Source organism: Columba livia, chromosome 5 (assembly GCF_036013475.1).
Source record: "Columba livia isolate bColLiv1 breed racing homer chromosome 5, bColLiv1.pat.W.v2, whole genome shotgun sequence".
In the NCBI taxonomy this organism is placed as follows: domain Eukaryota; kingdom Metazoa; phylum Chordata; class Aves; order Columbiformes; family Columbidae; genus Columba; species Columba livia.
Window position 1 is genome coordinate 5,605,298 of NC_088606.1, and position 13,154 is coordinate 5,618,451.

General features: G+C 40.0%; 1 protein-coding gene across 4 annotated transcripts in view; it reads left to right on the forward strand.

Moving 5' to 3' along the window:
* KIAA0586 (KIAA0586 ortholog) overlaps positions 1-13,154 on the forward strand; it is a 76,695-nt gene that overhangs the window by 46,817 nt on the left and 16,724 nt on the right. For all 4 annotated transcript variants that reach the window (XM_021292792.2, XM_021292793.2, XM_021292794.2 and 1 more), the window contains exon 30: positions 3,418-3,505. In XM_021292792.2, the coding sequence (XP_021148467.2) occupies positions 3,418-3,505 (88 nt within the window). The remainder of the gene's footprint in view (positions 1-3,417; positions 3,506-13,154) is intronic.

The following is a 13,154-nucleotide window of genomic DNA, read 5'->3' on the forward strand; positions in this document are numbered from 1 at the left end:
TTCTCGTTTCACTAGCCAAAAGTAAAAGGGACAAAGTGGGTAAAACGTGTTTCCTTCTTTCAGCACCGAGAGCTGTGATGAAGAACCCAGTGATGCCTGCATATTGTGCTCTGGAGAATTAGCTGATGGGGTTACGATTGATTTCTTTGTTTGCCTGCATATAGGCAAATGATAATTTACCTTGTGTAAGGTCAACCATGTTCATAGTCTTACCTTCACAAGAAATGTAAGGTCACCTGGCATAGTGTCTTTCATAGAAAATACACAGTTATATATTATCTTACATATGCAGCTAGTTATGTATTATCTTATCTTTAGAAACTTTTTCTTGCATTTGAACCCTTAGCAGGGGTTCAGATGCTTATATACATGCTGGGATATAAAATACACCCTCCCTCCAAACCAACCAACCAACAACCAAACCCTCAAACTTTGTGTGTGTGTGGTTTGGTTGTTGTGGGGCTTGGTTGGTTGGTTGGAGTTTTTGTGTTGTTTGTTTCTTGGTTGGTTTGGTTTGGTTTTGTTTGTGGCTTGTGTTTGTTTTTTCCTCGAACCAAATAATATCTTCTATTACATGGCTGTTCTTGATGTAAAACTCTGAATCACTGTTTCTCAGAGGCTGAATTTTTAGCTTTTCTAGGACGTGACCATATCTATAAGCAATAACCCCAGTAATGTATATCCTGGATGGAGCAAAGCCATCCTTCATTAGATTATCTACTAGATCTGTACCTCTTTTTCTGAAAAAATAATTCATTCTCTGCACCAGCTGATTTGAAAGCTTGTTTTGACAGCATCTACCTACCATGTAACAATGATGAACCTTTCCCCCAGTTTCTAGTATGGATGGCATCTGTATTCAGATATATGGCTGGATCTGCTTTGTCACCTGCTGTGGGAAACAGAATTTCTGGTAATATTATATGAGCCAAGAGAGCAAACAAAGTCCTCAGGCTTTCAGAGTGATTCATTCTATGTGATGTTTAAGGCGATAATGACTTTAAACTTCTTAAAAGATTTCCTCCCAAGTTAGTCCCTGACTCTCACATCAGCTGTTTTACCTCTTGTTTTTCATCTCTAGGCAGTGTTTTGCCTTTATTGAAATAAAACTCTATCAGCTACATACGAAGCAAGAAGACTAATCCATTTAGCAGCAAAACTAGGCTTTTTGTGGTGTGTGCTGAGAGGCTGAAGAAAACTCCCAGTATTTCAAATGGAATCCAGCTAGGCCTTGGGTTTGGTAGAGCTTTGTTCTGGTTTAACTGGGAACGATCCTCCTGGATGTTAGGACTTGTTATGGCAAAGCTTGGGTGGTTTCTTTCGTCCGTCTTAACAGGATCCTCATTTTTGGCCAGGTTGTGGGCAGCACTGTGGAACTGCCGTATATAAACCACTGGTTTGCTCCCTGGCCATGGGTGTGTAGGTCAGATTCTGACCAACAGAAAGAGCTTTGTCTTTTCACGTAGGGCAGGAGCAAATGCCACCTTCTAGTCATGAACAGCGAAATCCGTGTGGTCACTCACGCCAAAACAAATGGCTTAAGTCATGCAGGAATTTTCTTATCTACCCAAATTCTTTGGCTGCTCCTCCATTTCTGGCATTGGATTTTTGTGAGATTTATGGGCGCTTTTAGCCACTGTTAGAGTCCCAGACTGAATGCATCTTCAGTTTGACCCCTTCTGTCCGTTCTTGTGCAAGAATACAGGAATTAAGTGTTATTTGTGGCCACTTTGCCCCTGTGCTTTTATCTCTAAGAACCAAGAGATGACCAGAGGGAAGCTGGGCTGTTCCTATTCTAGATAAATAATTTTGATCATGGGAGGGACTTGAACACTGAAAGTCACATTTGTGCAGCTAAACATTTCAAATATGGTAAATCTAAATAATTTGAAGTCCCAAGTGCATTGTTAAAATCTTAGAAAATCAGTTAGTTGCAAAATATTTTCATAATGTTCTTCTGTAAGTATGAATGTTTTTATGCAATCAACATTTTTTAAGTGGGATTGTCACTTTGGTATTCTTATCAGCTTACATTTTTAGTATTTCAAAAGACTTTATTTTAGTCCTCCAGGAATGCATAATTGTGGGTTGTGAATCTATGTGTTATCTCTCAACTTCTGTTTGCACATCAGTTCAGTTTAAACTCATTTTTGGTTTGTCAACTTAAAAATCCAGAACGAAACAAAAAACCCACCAAAACACTTCAAATGAAGTCACGAGTATTCTGTTGTGCTCTACAGAACATTTAATGTTCTATAGCATTGGTGGCCTTCGATCATGTTTCCATGAGACCTTCCTGCTTTCAGAAAGTCACCTCAACTCTTTCTTATCTTGTCAACAATATCATTACTGTTGCCATTCTGGTTATTGTAGGAGACAGTTGTTGGCTGAAAGAAGTCAGAAGCTCTGATTGCGTAGTTGGCACCGTGTTTATTTGCCAGACATAAAGATTTTCTTCTTTTCATCTATATTTTTGGCTTCTATGGGATCAACAGCATAACTGATGACATTAAATTTATTTGTCTTAGAGAATGCTGAAGTCTTCTACCCTGTTTTCCCTAAATAAAACCTACCCCAAAAATAAGCCCTACCATGATTTTTCAGGGTTTTTGAGGATGCTCAAAATATAAGTCCTACTCCAAAAGTAAACCCTAGTTACAGTTCATTAAAAAGTCAATTTAGATAGCGTCCAGGCAGCTATATATGTAAAAAAGTAATGAGTTCTGGAGCAAAAATTAATATAAGACCCTGTCTTATTTTTGGGGAAACAGAGTAGGTCTCCATGACTTCATTTTGGACTTTTTATGTTTCCCATCTAAATGTAGTGGAATTCCTTGAGCCAAAACTCCTGTTCCACTTAATGCATCAGACAAGAAATATACTTGATAAATATGATATTTCTGGTGTAACACACAGAGCATCTGTTGCTTCTAAGTAACTTTGCCCACTGGCATTGTTGTAGACCTTGATCCTGAAGGGAATTCCAGGAAGAACAGAAAATGGTTTTAAAAATGTGGTCAAGGGAACAGATTTTATAATTGCCAAGGGTTTTCCAACCTGTTACTTTTCCTCTCCAACTTTTTTTTTTTCCTCAGGAGGATAATACCTTGGGAGAAGTCCTGGGTATTGAACAAAGGCAGAGAAATCTTATATTCTTTCTGTCTTATATTTCTTTGTTTTGAGTAGAAATTGGAGGGTTCCTGTGTCTTCAGGTCTAACTGGTGCTTTGCCACACACACTGCAATAGGCTCATTCAGATCTGAATTCTTTGGAAGTCCAAAGGAAGGAGAACAAGTGCATATCCCTTAATGAATCTTTAAAAACCTCTTTGGATGTTTCTTGAAGCTCCACAGAATTTCCCTGGGCTTTTACATCCAAAGTCAGATTTGTAATATGATTTTAATGTATGATTTGTAGGGGGAAAGCGGAGGAGCTGCACAGGTTCAGACCGTGAGACCCCGAGTTATTCACGTGAGAAGCAAGTCTGAAGAGATGCAACAAGAAGGTAAATCAATGTCAATAAGCAAACATAGTTCTTTCAGTTAATCACATAATTTTAGAATGTTGTTGTACACTTATATATAATAAATTTCTGATTTTAAAAAAAATTTATTTTTATTACTGCCAAATTCCCAAATGTTTATGTATAGTGTGTATAAATCTCTGTACGTTGTTATGATCCTGTTGGGGTACACTGAAAGGATTAGAAATACATCTGTATGCAAGTCATCAGAATCCTTGCAATTGAGTATTTATTTAATTGTTTATTTGCCAAGAGCATTACAATGTGCATGTTATGTAGTCAACTGAATCTTAATTGCTTTCCAGAATGCTGTTCAGCAAACAAAATATTCATAATGTAGTGCTAGATGGCAGTGGTTCATACATGTGAGAAAACCCAAGGGTACTAGAGGAGAACTGAAAGATAGCACAAGATCATGCAAATGTGGAAAAATATACAGAGATCTTCAGTGTTAAAATGGCCTGGTTTGCAGTGTGTAACAGTGATTTATGTTTGTGAAGGGCACTGTGTATTATCTATGCATAACCATGCTATTTTTAGAGATTACTTATCAATGTTTTTTAAACGTGTTAGGGGTATTACAAGAGGGGGAGAGAATATTTTCTTATTATAGTTCAAGTTAGCATTGGAATAACAAACTGTGCATATACTGCCATATTTAATTGTTTTAGCGGATAATGAGTTTGTGGAGGTGGTAGAGTGAGATATGGAGCAGTTTGAATTTACGTGCTAAGAACGGGAATCTAAAAACCTGCATGTCTACAATATACACAATTATAATTGCACCACTCTAGTATAGACAAATTCTTCTTTCAAGCCCTTTTAAAATAATTATTTGAACTTCTTCCATACGTTTTTTTAATATGTAATTGTAGTTCTGATGGAATTATTTTGTTTCAATTGTTTATAAGTGGTAACAAAGCCCTGGGCCGTTGTTGTTGGTTGTGAGACTTGGAACCTCATCGTTTCTGTATGAAGAAAGTCAAGAATAATGTGAAATTTGGCTTCTATGGGCAAGGAGTGGAAAAGGTTTCAGAACTGCAGTGGCCAACCATAGTGCATGTATGTGATTTACTGTAGGGACATTTGTCAACACGTGTTTTTAAAGTGGGTAAATAAAGACTTAATTTATTAAAAATGGGGATTAACTCTTTTAGTTAATATTGGTGGAAAATATTGCAGTGATATTTTCTAATAAAAAGAAAGGTATTTTTCCTCTAGCATTCAGAAAATCCAAATTGCCGAAGGAAAGCTACTTTACAATAAGTTATGAGCTCTAAATCAGAATTGACTGGGTTGGAAAAGACCTCAGAGATCATCGAGTCCAACCCTTGGTCCAACTCCAGTCCATTGACTAGATCATGGCACTAAGTGCCATGTCCAATCACTGCCAGGGCCAGTGAGTCCACCACCTCCCTGGGCAGCCATTCCAATGCCTGACCACTCTCTCTGTACAGAATTGCTTTCTAATATCTTGCCTAAATTTCCCCTGGCAGAGTTTAAGCCCATGCCCCCTTGTCCTATTGCTGACTGCCTGGGAGAAGAGACCAATCCCCACCTGGCTAGAACTGCCCTTCAGGTAGTTCTAGAGAGTGCTGAGCTCACCTCTAAGCCTCCTCTTCTCCAGACTAAACAACCCCAGCTCCCTCAGCCTCTCCCCATAGGTCTTATGTTCAAGTCCCTTCACCAGTCGTGTTGCTCTTCTCTGGACCCGCTCCAGCACTTCAATGTCTTTCCTGAACTGAGGGGCCCAGAACTGAACACAATACTCCAGGTGTGGCCTCACCAATGCAGAGTACAGGGGAAGGATCACTGCCCTTGTCCTGCTGACCACGCTGTTTTTGATACAGGACAGGATACCATTGGCCTTCTTGGCCACCTGGGCACACTGTTGGCTCATGTTGAGCTTCCTGTCAATTAGTACCCCCACGTCCCTTTCTGTCTGACTGCTCTCCAGCCACTCTGTGCCCAGCCTGGAGCGCTGCAGGGGGTTGTTGTGACCAAAGTGCAGCACCCGGCATTTGGCCTTGTTGAAATCGCCAAAAAGGAATTTATGTGCCTTTCAGGATCAATTTGTTCCCATCTTTAAAAGCAGTTTTCCTTAATAGTGGTTATGGGAGTCTTCATTTTCCTCTTGTTCTTCCCTGGAAAGAGGGGATACTATTCCTAACACTGCACTTCATGCTTTTACACCTCAATTTAAAGTGTTAACAACACAGCATTTCTATCCTGTATCACTGAGTAGGGTGGTAGAGAGTGCTGGAAATAAAGTAATATTTTTTTTTAATTGAAGTAGTTATTTTCTGGAATAATTATCTTGAAATAATTTACCCATACTGTACAACCAGGTATTTGGGCACAGTTCAACTCTGTCTGGATGTCAAATGAAAACATTTGACCACGAGATGGCACTAGTTGATTTTCTTTGAGAGGAACGACCAAGAAAGATGATTTATAGATCAGAATAATTTAAATCTCATTCAAAGTATACATATTTAATGAGGCAATAAAAATCTAGAGGATTTGCAAATGGAAACAGCTGCCTGTCAGTTTTAAGCAGAAGGTCTCGTCTCTATAAGCTGCACCACAGCGAACTTAGGCTCAACTTTTTGACTGATTAAAAATTAATAAGAATCTTTTGAAAGAAAAATGAAAACTGGCAACATGATAAGTATACGTGGGTTTAAGTAAATACAACATTTTAAAATCAAGCACATCTGTTACTGTAAGTTCAAAGCACCCTGTTTATAAAAACTCGATGTCAGGCGGTTGCTTTTATAGAAATAGCACTGGACAAGGAGAAAATTTTATCCTGAAAATGAAGAAGCAATTCGGAGGCAGGATCATTGAGGTATTTTTTCAGAGTTTAAAGGGTGGTTGCAATGGGTATTAGAGCTTAGAAAAATCAGGAGCCCTGAAATAGACTGTGAATTTAGGGTATTGGGAGAAAAGGGAAATCGTTTTGGACTTAGAGCTGGATATAAAAAAAGCCTTTTTCGTTTAGTTGATAAATATATTACAAGATTTGATTCCTCTTTTGTCTATGGTCATAAATGTATATACGATAGAGCTTTCTTTTGTTGTTTGAGAAATTTTTGTGGTCTACCGTGAACATGTGTTTTTAGTAAAAGAAAGTTGATTGATGTCTCCTAATGAAAGTTGAAGTTCAGTAGGACTGTTACAATATCATGCCCGAAAGGGTAATGTCTCCTGAAAGTTACAACTGAAAATAAAGCCTGAATGTATTATTAATTGAAATGTGTGCCTTCTCTAGACATAGTGGAGACAGTGGTTTGAAAACATATATTCATACGATATAATATACATGCATATATATTTTTGGTTTTATCATACCCTTTAATCTTTGGACCATTCTTTCATATATCTTCATAATTTTAATAAGATAATAATTGTTGTGGTTGGTGAATTCACATATTTCCAGCACAGAGGCATTTTCGGGCTCACGTTAACATGATTCAGGATTTTTAAATTAAAATGAAAGAACAGGTGGCAATGCCTGACTGCAGAGCGTTTTTAAAATTTAATATGAGCAGCTCAGAACCAAGGGGTAGATGTATCTTCACTTAATTATTTTTTCTACAGCACAGACTCTCAAAATGTGACCTAGAGAGCACAACTTCGTGATAGTAATTCCGTTTTATCTCCAGCTAGTGGATTATATTCAGGCAGCCGTAAGTACATGGGAAAGTAATATTGGGACACTAAGCAATTGGCTTTGTTGCCACAGAGAGATTGCACAGTTGCTTGTGGAAGGGGATGATCCGTGCAATAAATGAATAAGAGGGCAAGAAGCCCTTAAAACAACCTGTATTAAAAAAATAAAGCTTCCAGAGTCCCTGATCGGTATTGAAAATGCGCTGTTTCTCTGTTAAGAGTGACATTATGCTGTATTGAAAACTGTAATGTTGAAAATCTGGATATAAGTAAGTATTTCTTTGCCTCTCTTCTTCAGCCAGAAATTGCTCTGAGTTAGGTTTTGGGTTCTTTTTTCTTAAAACTGTTGTGGCATGAGGCAAATCTCTAACAGATGCTTCAAGGAAGGAAGAAGATTAGGATAAGGCTAAAGGTCTTTATTTTTTTCTTGGAACTGGAACTGCTTTGGTCAAAATCTGAACAACTATTCTACTGAAAGTTTACTTTCTCCTTAATATCCTGCTGTTTCTGGTTTGGGGCTGAATTTCACTAGAGGCTTTTGCTGAGGACTGTCCATACTGCCCTAAAAACAGCAGCTAGTGAAGCAAAACAGGTTTTCTTTCACACTGGAGAGACCACCACCACAACCTGAGAGGTGGGAATCCTTTACGTAGCCTACATTGCTCCTTAAATTTGACTAATTCCTGAGAGAAGATCCCAGAATTGAAGTAATGACATCATTTAGCTATAATTACAGCATTTTTCAAGCAAATGTCCCGTTAGAGGTTTATGTAAGTTTTTCAGTGCTTCTTCAGAACTCTTATTTCTAGTCTATTTTGACTCTGGTTTTGCTATACAGTTACCTCCCAGCGCTATCAGGTGGCTTGTTGACAAAATTGAGTTAATACATTTTACATTTGGCCAAGTCTGGAAATGCAAAGCTGCGTTTCCCACAGAAACTCTGTCTTTTCTATATGTAGCCATTGGCTTCGAGGTGCTCCAAGTAGTTTAGAACACCACTTCTCAAAGAGTTTTCATTAGCTTTTTCGGCACATGTGACCATAGCAGTTGTGTGATAGCCCACGCGTGAGAAAACACGCATTTGAAGAGCATTTTGCGTATTATCCCCACATAAACCCCTCAGTAGCCACACTTGAGAGTTTCTAGTTTAAATTACTGTAAGTCAATATTTAGCTGTGTTATGTTTAGAAAAGGGGGTTTGAATTTCTTGGCTTTCATAAATATTATTTATCTGTTAAGAAGTGCAATTTATATCAGTGGTTGCTTCTTTTCCCACTGAGTTACTCCACATATTTTTCAGACAAAATATCAAAACAGAACTTTTCACATATTTTTCAGACAAAATATCAAAACAAAACTTCTGATTTATTTTTTCTTTTATAGCTTAAGGGAAAATTCTATATAGAATTGTTAATGCAGACAACAATGTCTTTCTGCTGTGGGTGTGCTCTGCTGCTTCAGGTCCGGATCCTGGGAAACCAAGCACCAGGAATTGCTGCGGGTTTCATGGCACCCATTGCCAAAAGGTCCCTTTCTGGGAAATGACCCTTTTATCTTCTAGACCTTTCTTTCTCTTGCTTCTTCATGCAAAAGGTGCGAACAATAGGAACTACTAACAAGTGCAAAGAGCAGGTGAAGCACAAATCTCCCTGGTAGGTTTTTGAGACTCCTGGAACATTGTTTGATTTTTTTGAGGCATCTTAAGTAATTGAAATCCAAGTAGTCAAGATAAAAATAATAATAATAATAATAATAATAATAATAATAATTTTTTAAAAAAACCCAGTTCATTTTTAAAGAAAACTGTGCCAAGCGAGCTCCGACTGCCTCGCAGCCTGAGGATTTCCTACTGACTGGCTGTAGGTAGAAGTCATTCTCCTCTGGAGTCCAGTTCCACACCATATATCACGTGGCTCTCTCCTTTCTGATCTACATACATTAGGGTTTTTGTTCACTTGGCAATTTCCTTCAGCTTCTTAGAGATTGAGCGTTAGTTTTTCTCTTACTCACACTTCCTTGAATGGCACAGAGGGATACAGAGCTCTCTCACTGCTGTGTATTGTCATTTTCCTGACCTTTGCAGAGGCTTTTGCTGTGGGAGGTGTGTGCAAAGGCAGAAAATTTCCCCTTTTGGTCTCCCTTTGGTGCCCATACAGATGATGTTTTATACCCATCGTGTAATCTGCACACTTTTGTGTATGTTGAAGTTTCCCTTGTACAGTCTGCATAAGAATTGGCTTCTGATCCATGCTGGATGTGTGTATGGTTAATCTTTGGGGGGAATCACAGAATCACAGAATGTTAGGGTTTGGAAGAGAGCACAAAAGATGATGCAGTCCAATCCCCCCATGGAGCAGGAACACCCAGATGAGGTTACACAGGAAGGTGTCCAGGCGGGTTGGAATGTCTGCACAGAAGGAGACTCCACAACCTCCCTGGGCAGCCTGGGCCAGGCTCTGCCACCCTCACTGAGAAGAAGTTTCTTCTCAAATTTAAGTGGAACCTTTTGTGTTCCAGTTTGAATCCATTACCCCTTGTCCTATCATTGGTTGTCTCTGAGAAGAGCCTGGCTCCATCTTCGTGACACTCACCCTTGATATATCTGTAACCATTAATGAGGTCACCCCTCAGTCTCCTCTTGTCCAGCTCCAGAGCCCCAGCTCCCTCAGCCTTTCCTCACACGGGAGATGCTCCACTCCCTTCAGCATCTTGGTGGCTGCACTGGACTCTCTCCAGCAGTTCCCTGTCCTGCTGGAACTGAGGGGCCACAACTGGACACAATATTCCAGATGTGGTCTCACCAGGGCAGAGTAGAGGGGAAGGAGAACCTCTCTGACCTACTGACCTCTTTTCATACAGTAAAAAGAATAAAGCAGAAAACCTTCCAGTGTGGGTTTCAGGAGTGTTTCTGCATGGAAGTTTTACGTTCAGGAGGTGAGGCTGGCAGCTATAGCCCCATTGATTGAGCAGGTCAAAGCAGGTAGAGTTGTTTCTTTCTCCCTTTTGACAAGATCTTTGTGTTTAAAGTACATTTATTTTGCTGAGGTTCAGCGTTTGTTTCTGTGCCAAGTCCCTCCTCTGGTCTGTACACAGCAACAGGGATTTTCACTGAAATTCCAGCACAAGTTGGGTTTTCTTCTGGGGAAAGGGAAAGATAAACTTACTCAAACTGACATGACTGCTACTTAAAGGATTACTTCCTATGGAGGTTGTTGAATACTTGGGTTTTTACTTGTCTTTTTACAGATTTACTGGAGCTCAAGGTAGATATCCAGAAATCTCATCTGATTTTAAAGGATTGCAGGTGATCTATTCTGGTGACCCTCAAAGTGCATTTTATATATCATAAACCTGAAGTTCAGGGCGGTGACAAAATTAAGCTTGGTGTTTCACTCATACATGGGGATTGTAGTGTGCAAATAGTAAGGGACAAGTCTCTTTTTCATACTGGTAAGCTGAAAACCCCTGGTGCTGCTGCATTGAGCCTGCAATGTACCTTCTGGAGTTTGTATGTCCTTTCTGCCTCCAAGTATCCTGTAGTGCCCGGTGTGTGTGCCTGCTGGGCGTCTGCTGTCTGTGGCACATCACACAGACACCAGGGGCTTCTGAGGATCTGCTGTTCTTAGCTATATCTTAACAGTGTAAAGGATTTTACTTCCAAATTTATTAGAATTTCTTAAAAAAAACTTGATTCATAATTGCATTTGCTTTTCAAGCGATGGTGACTACCTGCTGGAAGCAAAGCAGTACAGACTGCCAGGCAGTTCTGCATGCAGCACCGCTGCCTCATCCCTGCAATGTGCATGTTTTTCCTTTTTGGAAGGGGTTTTTGGGTTCATTTTGGGGTTGTGGCTTTTTTTGTAGCTTGTGTCTCTAATGGCCAGGTATATTCTAGGAAGAATTCTCCTTGAGAGTACCTTTTGCTGCTACATATCCACTCTTAAGAGTTGGAATGTACAAGCTGAGAGCCCTAAATTGCTATTTCCACTTTGATGGTCCACCTTTGATCTTTTACCAGTTTTCAGTTATATAAATCCACGTATTGTCAGCCCATCCAGCCAAGCTGGAACGTGATGCTTTTTCTTTTGCACAAGGTTCTCGCAGGGTGGTGAATCAGTCGGAGTCGCTGTGCATTGCAAGCAGGGTATGGCCTTGATAGCAAGTATGATATAAAGTCTCAGATCTCTTGGACACTAACACGCTCCTCACCAATCTTTCCAAATTGTTGTGCCAAAGCAGCCTTTCTCACAGCTTGTGCAGAATTCGTAAACACGCAAGGATCTGACTGAAGCAGCTTTGTATTGTGTGTTATGATTTGTGTGCACTTTTACAAACTTACAGTAATTGCTGTTGCCTTCATTGTAAAGAGCAAAAAATAAACACACACAATAAATCCCCTAAATGGGCACTGGTCCCACTGGCACTGATCTTGAGTAACTTTGAATAAAAGCAGATGGTAGCAAGCTGACTAGGCTGACCTGCTTTCCCCTTTCATGCAAACATCGCTTATATAAATGGGGGACACACACACACACAAAATTAATGGGCTTGGGCAAGCCACCTAAGGACAGAGACTCCCCATGTACTTAATTCTTCAGCCTGAGGGCTGTTTCCAGTTAGTTCTTCTCTGGAGGGAGAAGTTTCTCACAAATTAGTGGTTCCACAGCTCTGAGCCCATGGTTTAATAAGAAAGAACTGATGTGCATCTAGAAAGTAAGTGTGCTGAGCTGTTCTGTGGCCTGTGTGTTGTGGTAGGTCATGGAAAACGATCAGAATAGTCTCTCCTGAACCTGCTACTCATTTATATACATGCAATTGAGTCTGAAATCCCTTTACACATCATCTTCTCTCATAACATTGTAAAGAGGCATTTGATTTTTATGGTCTTGTACTACTTTAATTCGCGTGCCTATTTGTTAGCAGTAATGGCGGATGAGTTTAAATTGACATTCCTAGTTGTTCTTCAGTGATGTGCCTCAGTATGTCACTATAATGAGATGTGTTGTAAGAAATAGCATTGTCCTATTCAGCAGAGCATTTGGTTGGAGTTACTACCTCCAGGAACAATGCCAGAGATTACAGCCTGCAAGGACCATTTGCTGAATAAGACGTATTTCCATTCTTCAGTCATGATCTTTTTTTATCCTGGTACGTGAACAGCAGCTAAGCCGGAGTCAGGAGCCGTTCCAGCCATCCCAGGTAGACCTGCTGCCCACCTTGTCTTAGTTCCACTGGCACGTGCGCTACAGGATCTTTCAGGATTATCATTCTCATTTGGATTAACAGTCATTTAAGGAGGCCTGTTATCTCACATTTCCTTTTTAGTGTGAAATTTGCGTTTCTTTTCTAAAAGGCATCAGTATCAGTTCAGGAAGTTTTGATGCCTTTGGATGCTGGCAACACGTTGCACAGATGTTGTATGGTGACAGGTGAAGACAGGGAGTATTACAAACACATATTTCAACTTGGAGAAACATTTATAGCACCGCGATAGGAGAAATGTAGGCTTTCTGTCTTCACTATGTGCCGGGTTTGTTTTATTTTTCTGGTTGGCAGGGAAGGCAGATGTTGCCCTTCATAATTCAGTGGCTTGTGTATGTCTGAGAGCAAGGCAGCACGAGGAACAGCTTCTGCTTTCCTTGTGTTTTTTGGTGATCCTTGGGCAGAGGCAGCTGGACACCCTTCAGCTTTACCTGTTGTTAAGAGCTCTCAATTCAGGTTTTTAACGCACTCTGTAAAAATGGGAAGGAGCCAGATGTTTGTGTGGGGAGTGACTGGGCAAAAGAGAAACTACCAGACCAGCAGCCTGTGTGCCAAGTGGAGGTGGCGTCATGTGAGCCATGAATAACCCACAGCTTCTGACTATCTGTCTCCAAACTTCTTTTCTAAAGGAGATGGGGGATTTACAAAAGCTGTCATTCTCAGCCATTAACCTTGTTTTCCTTTTTTAATGCTT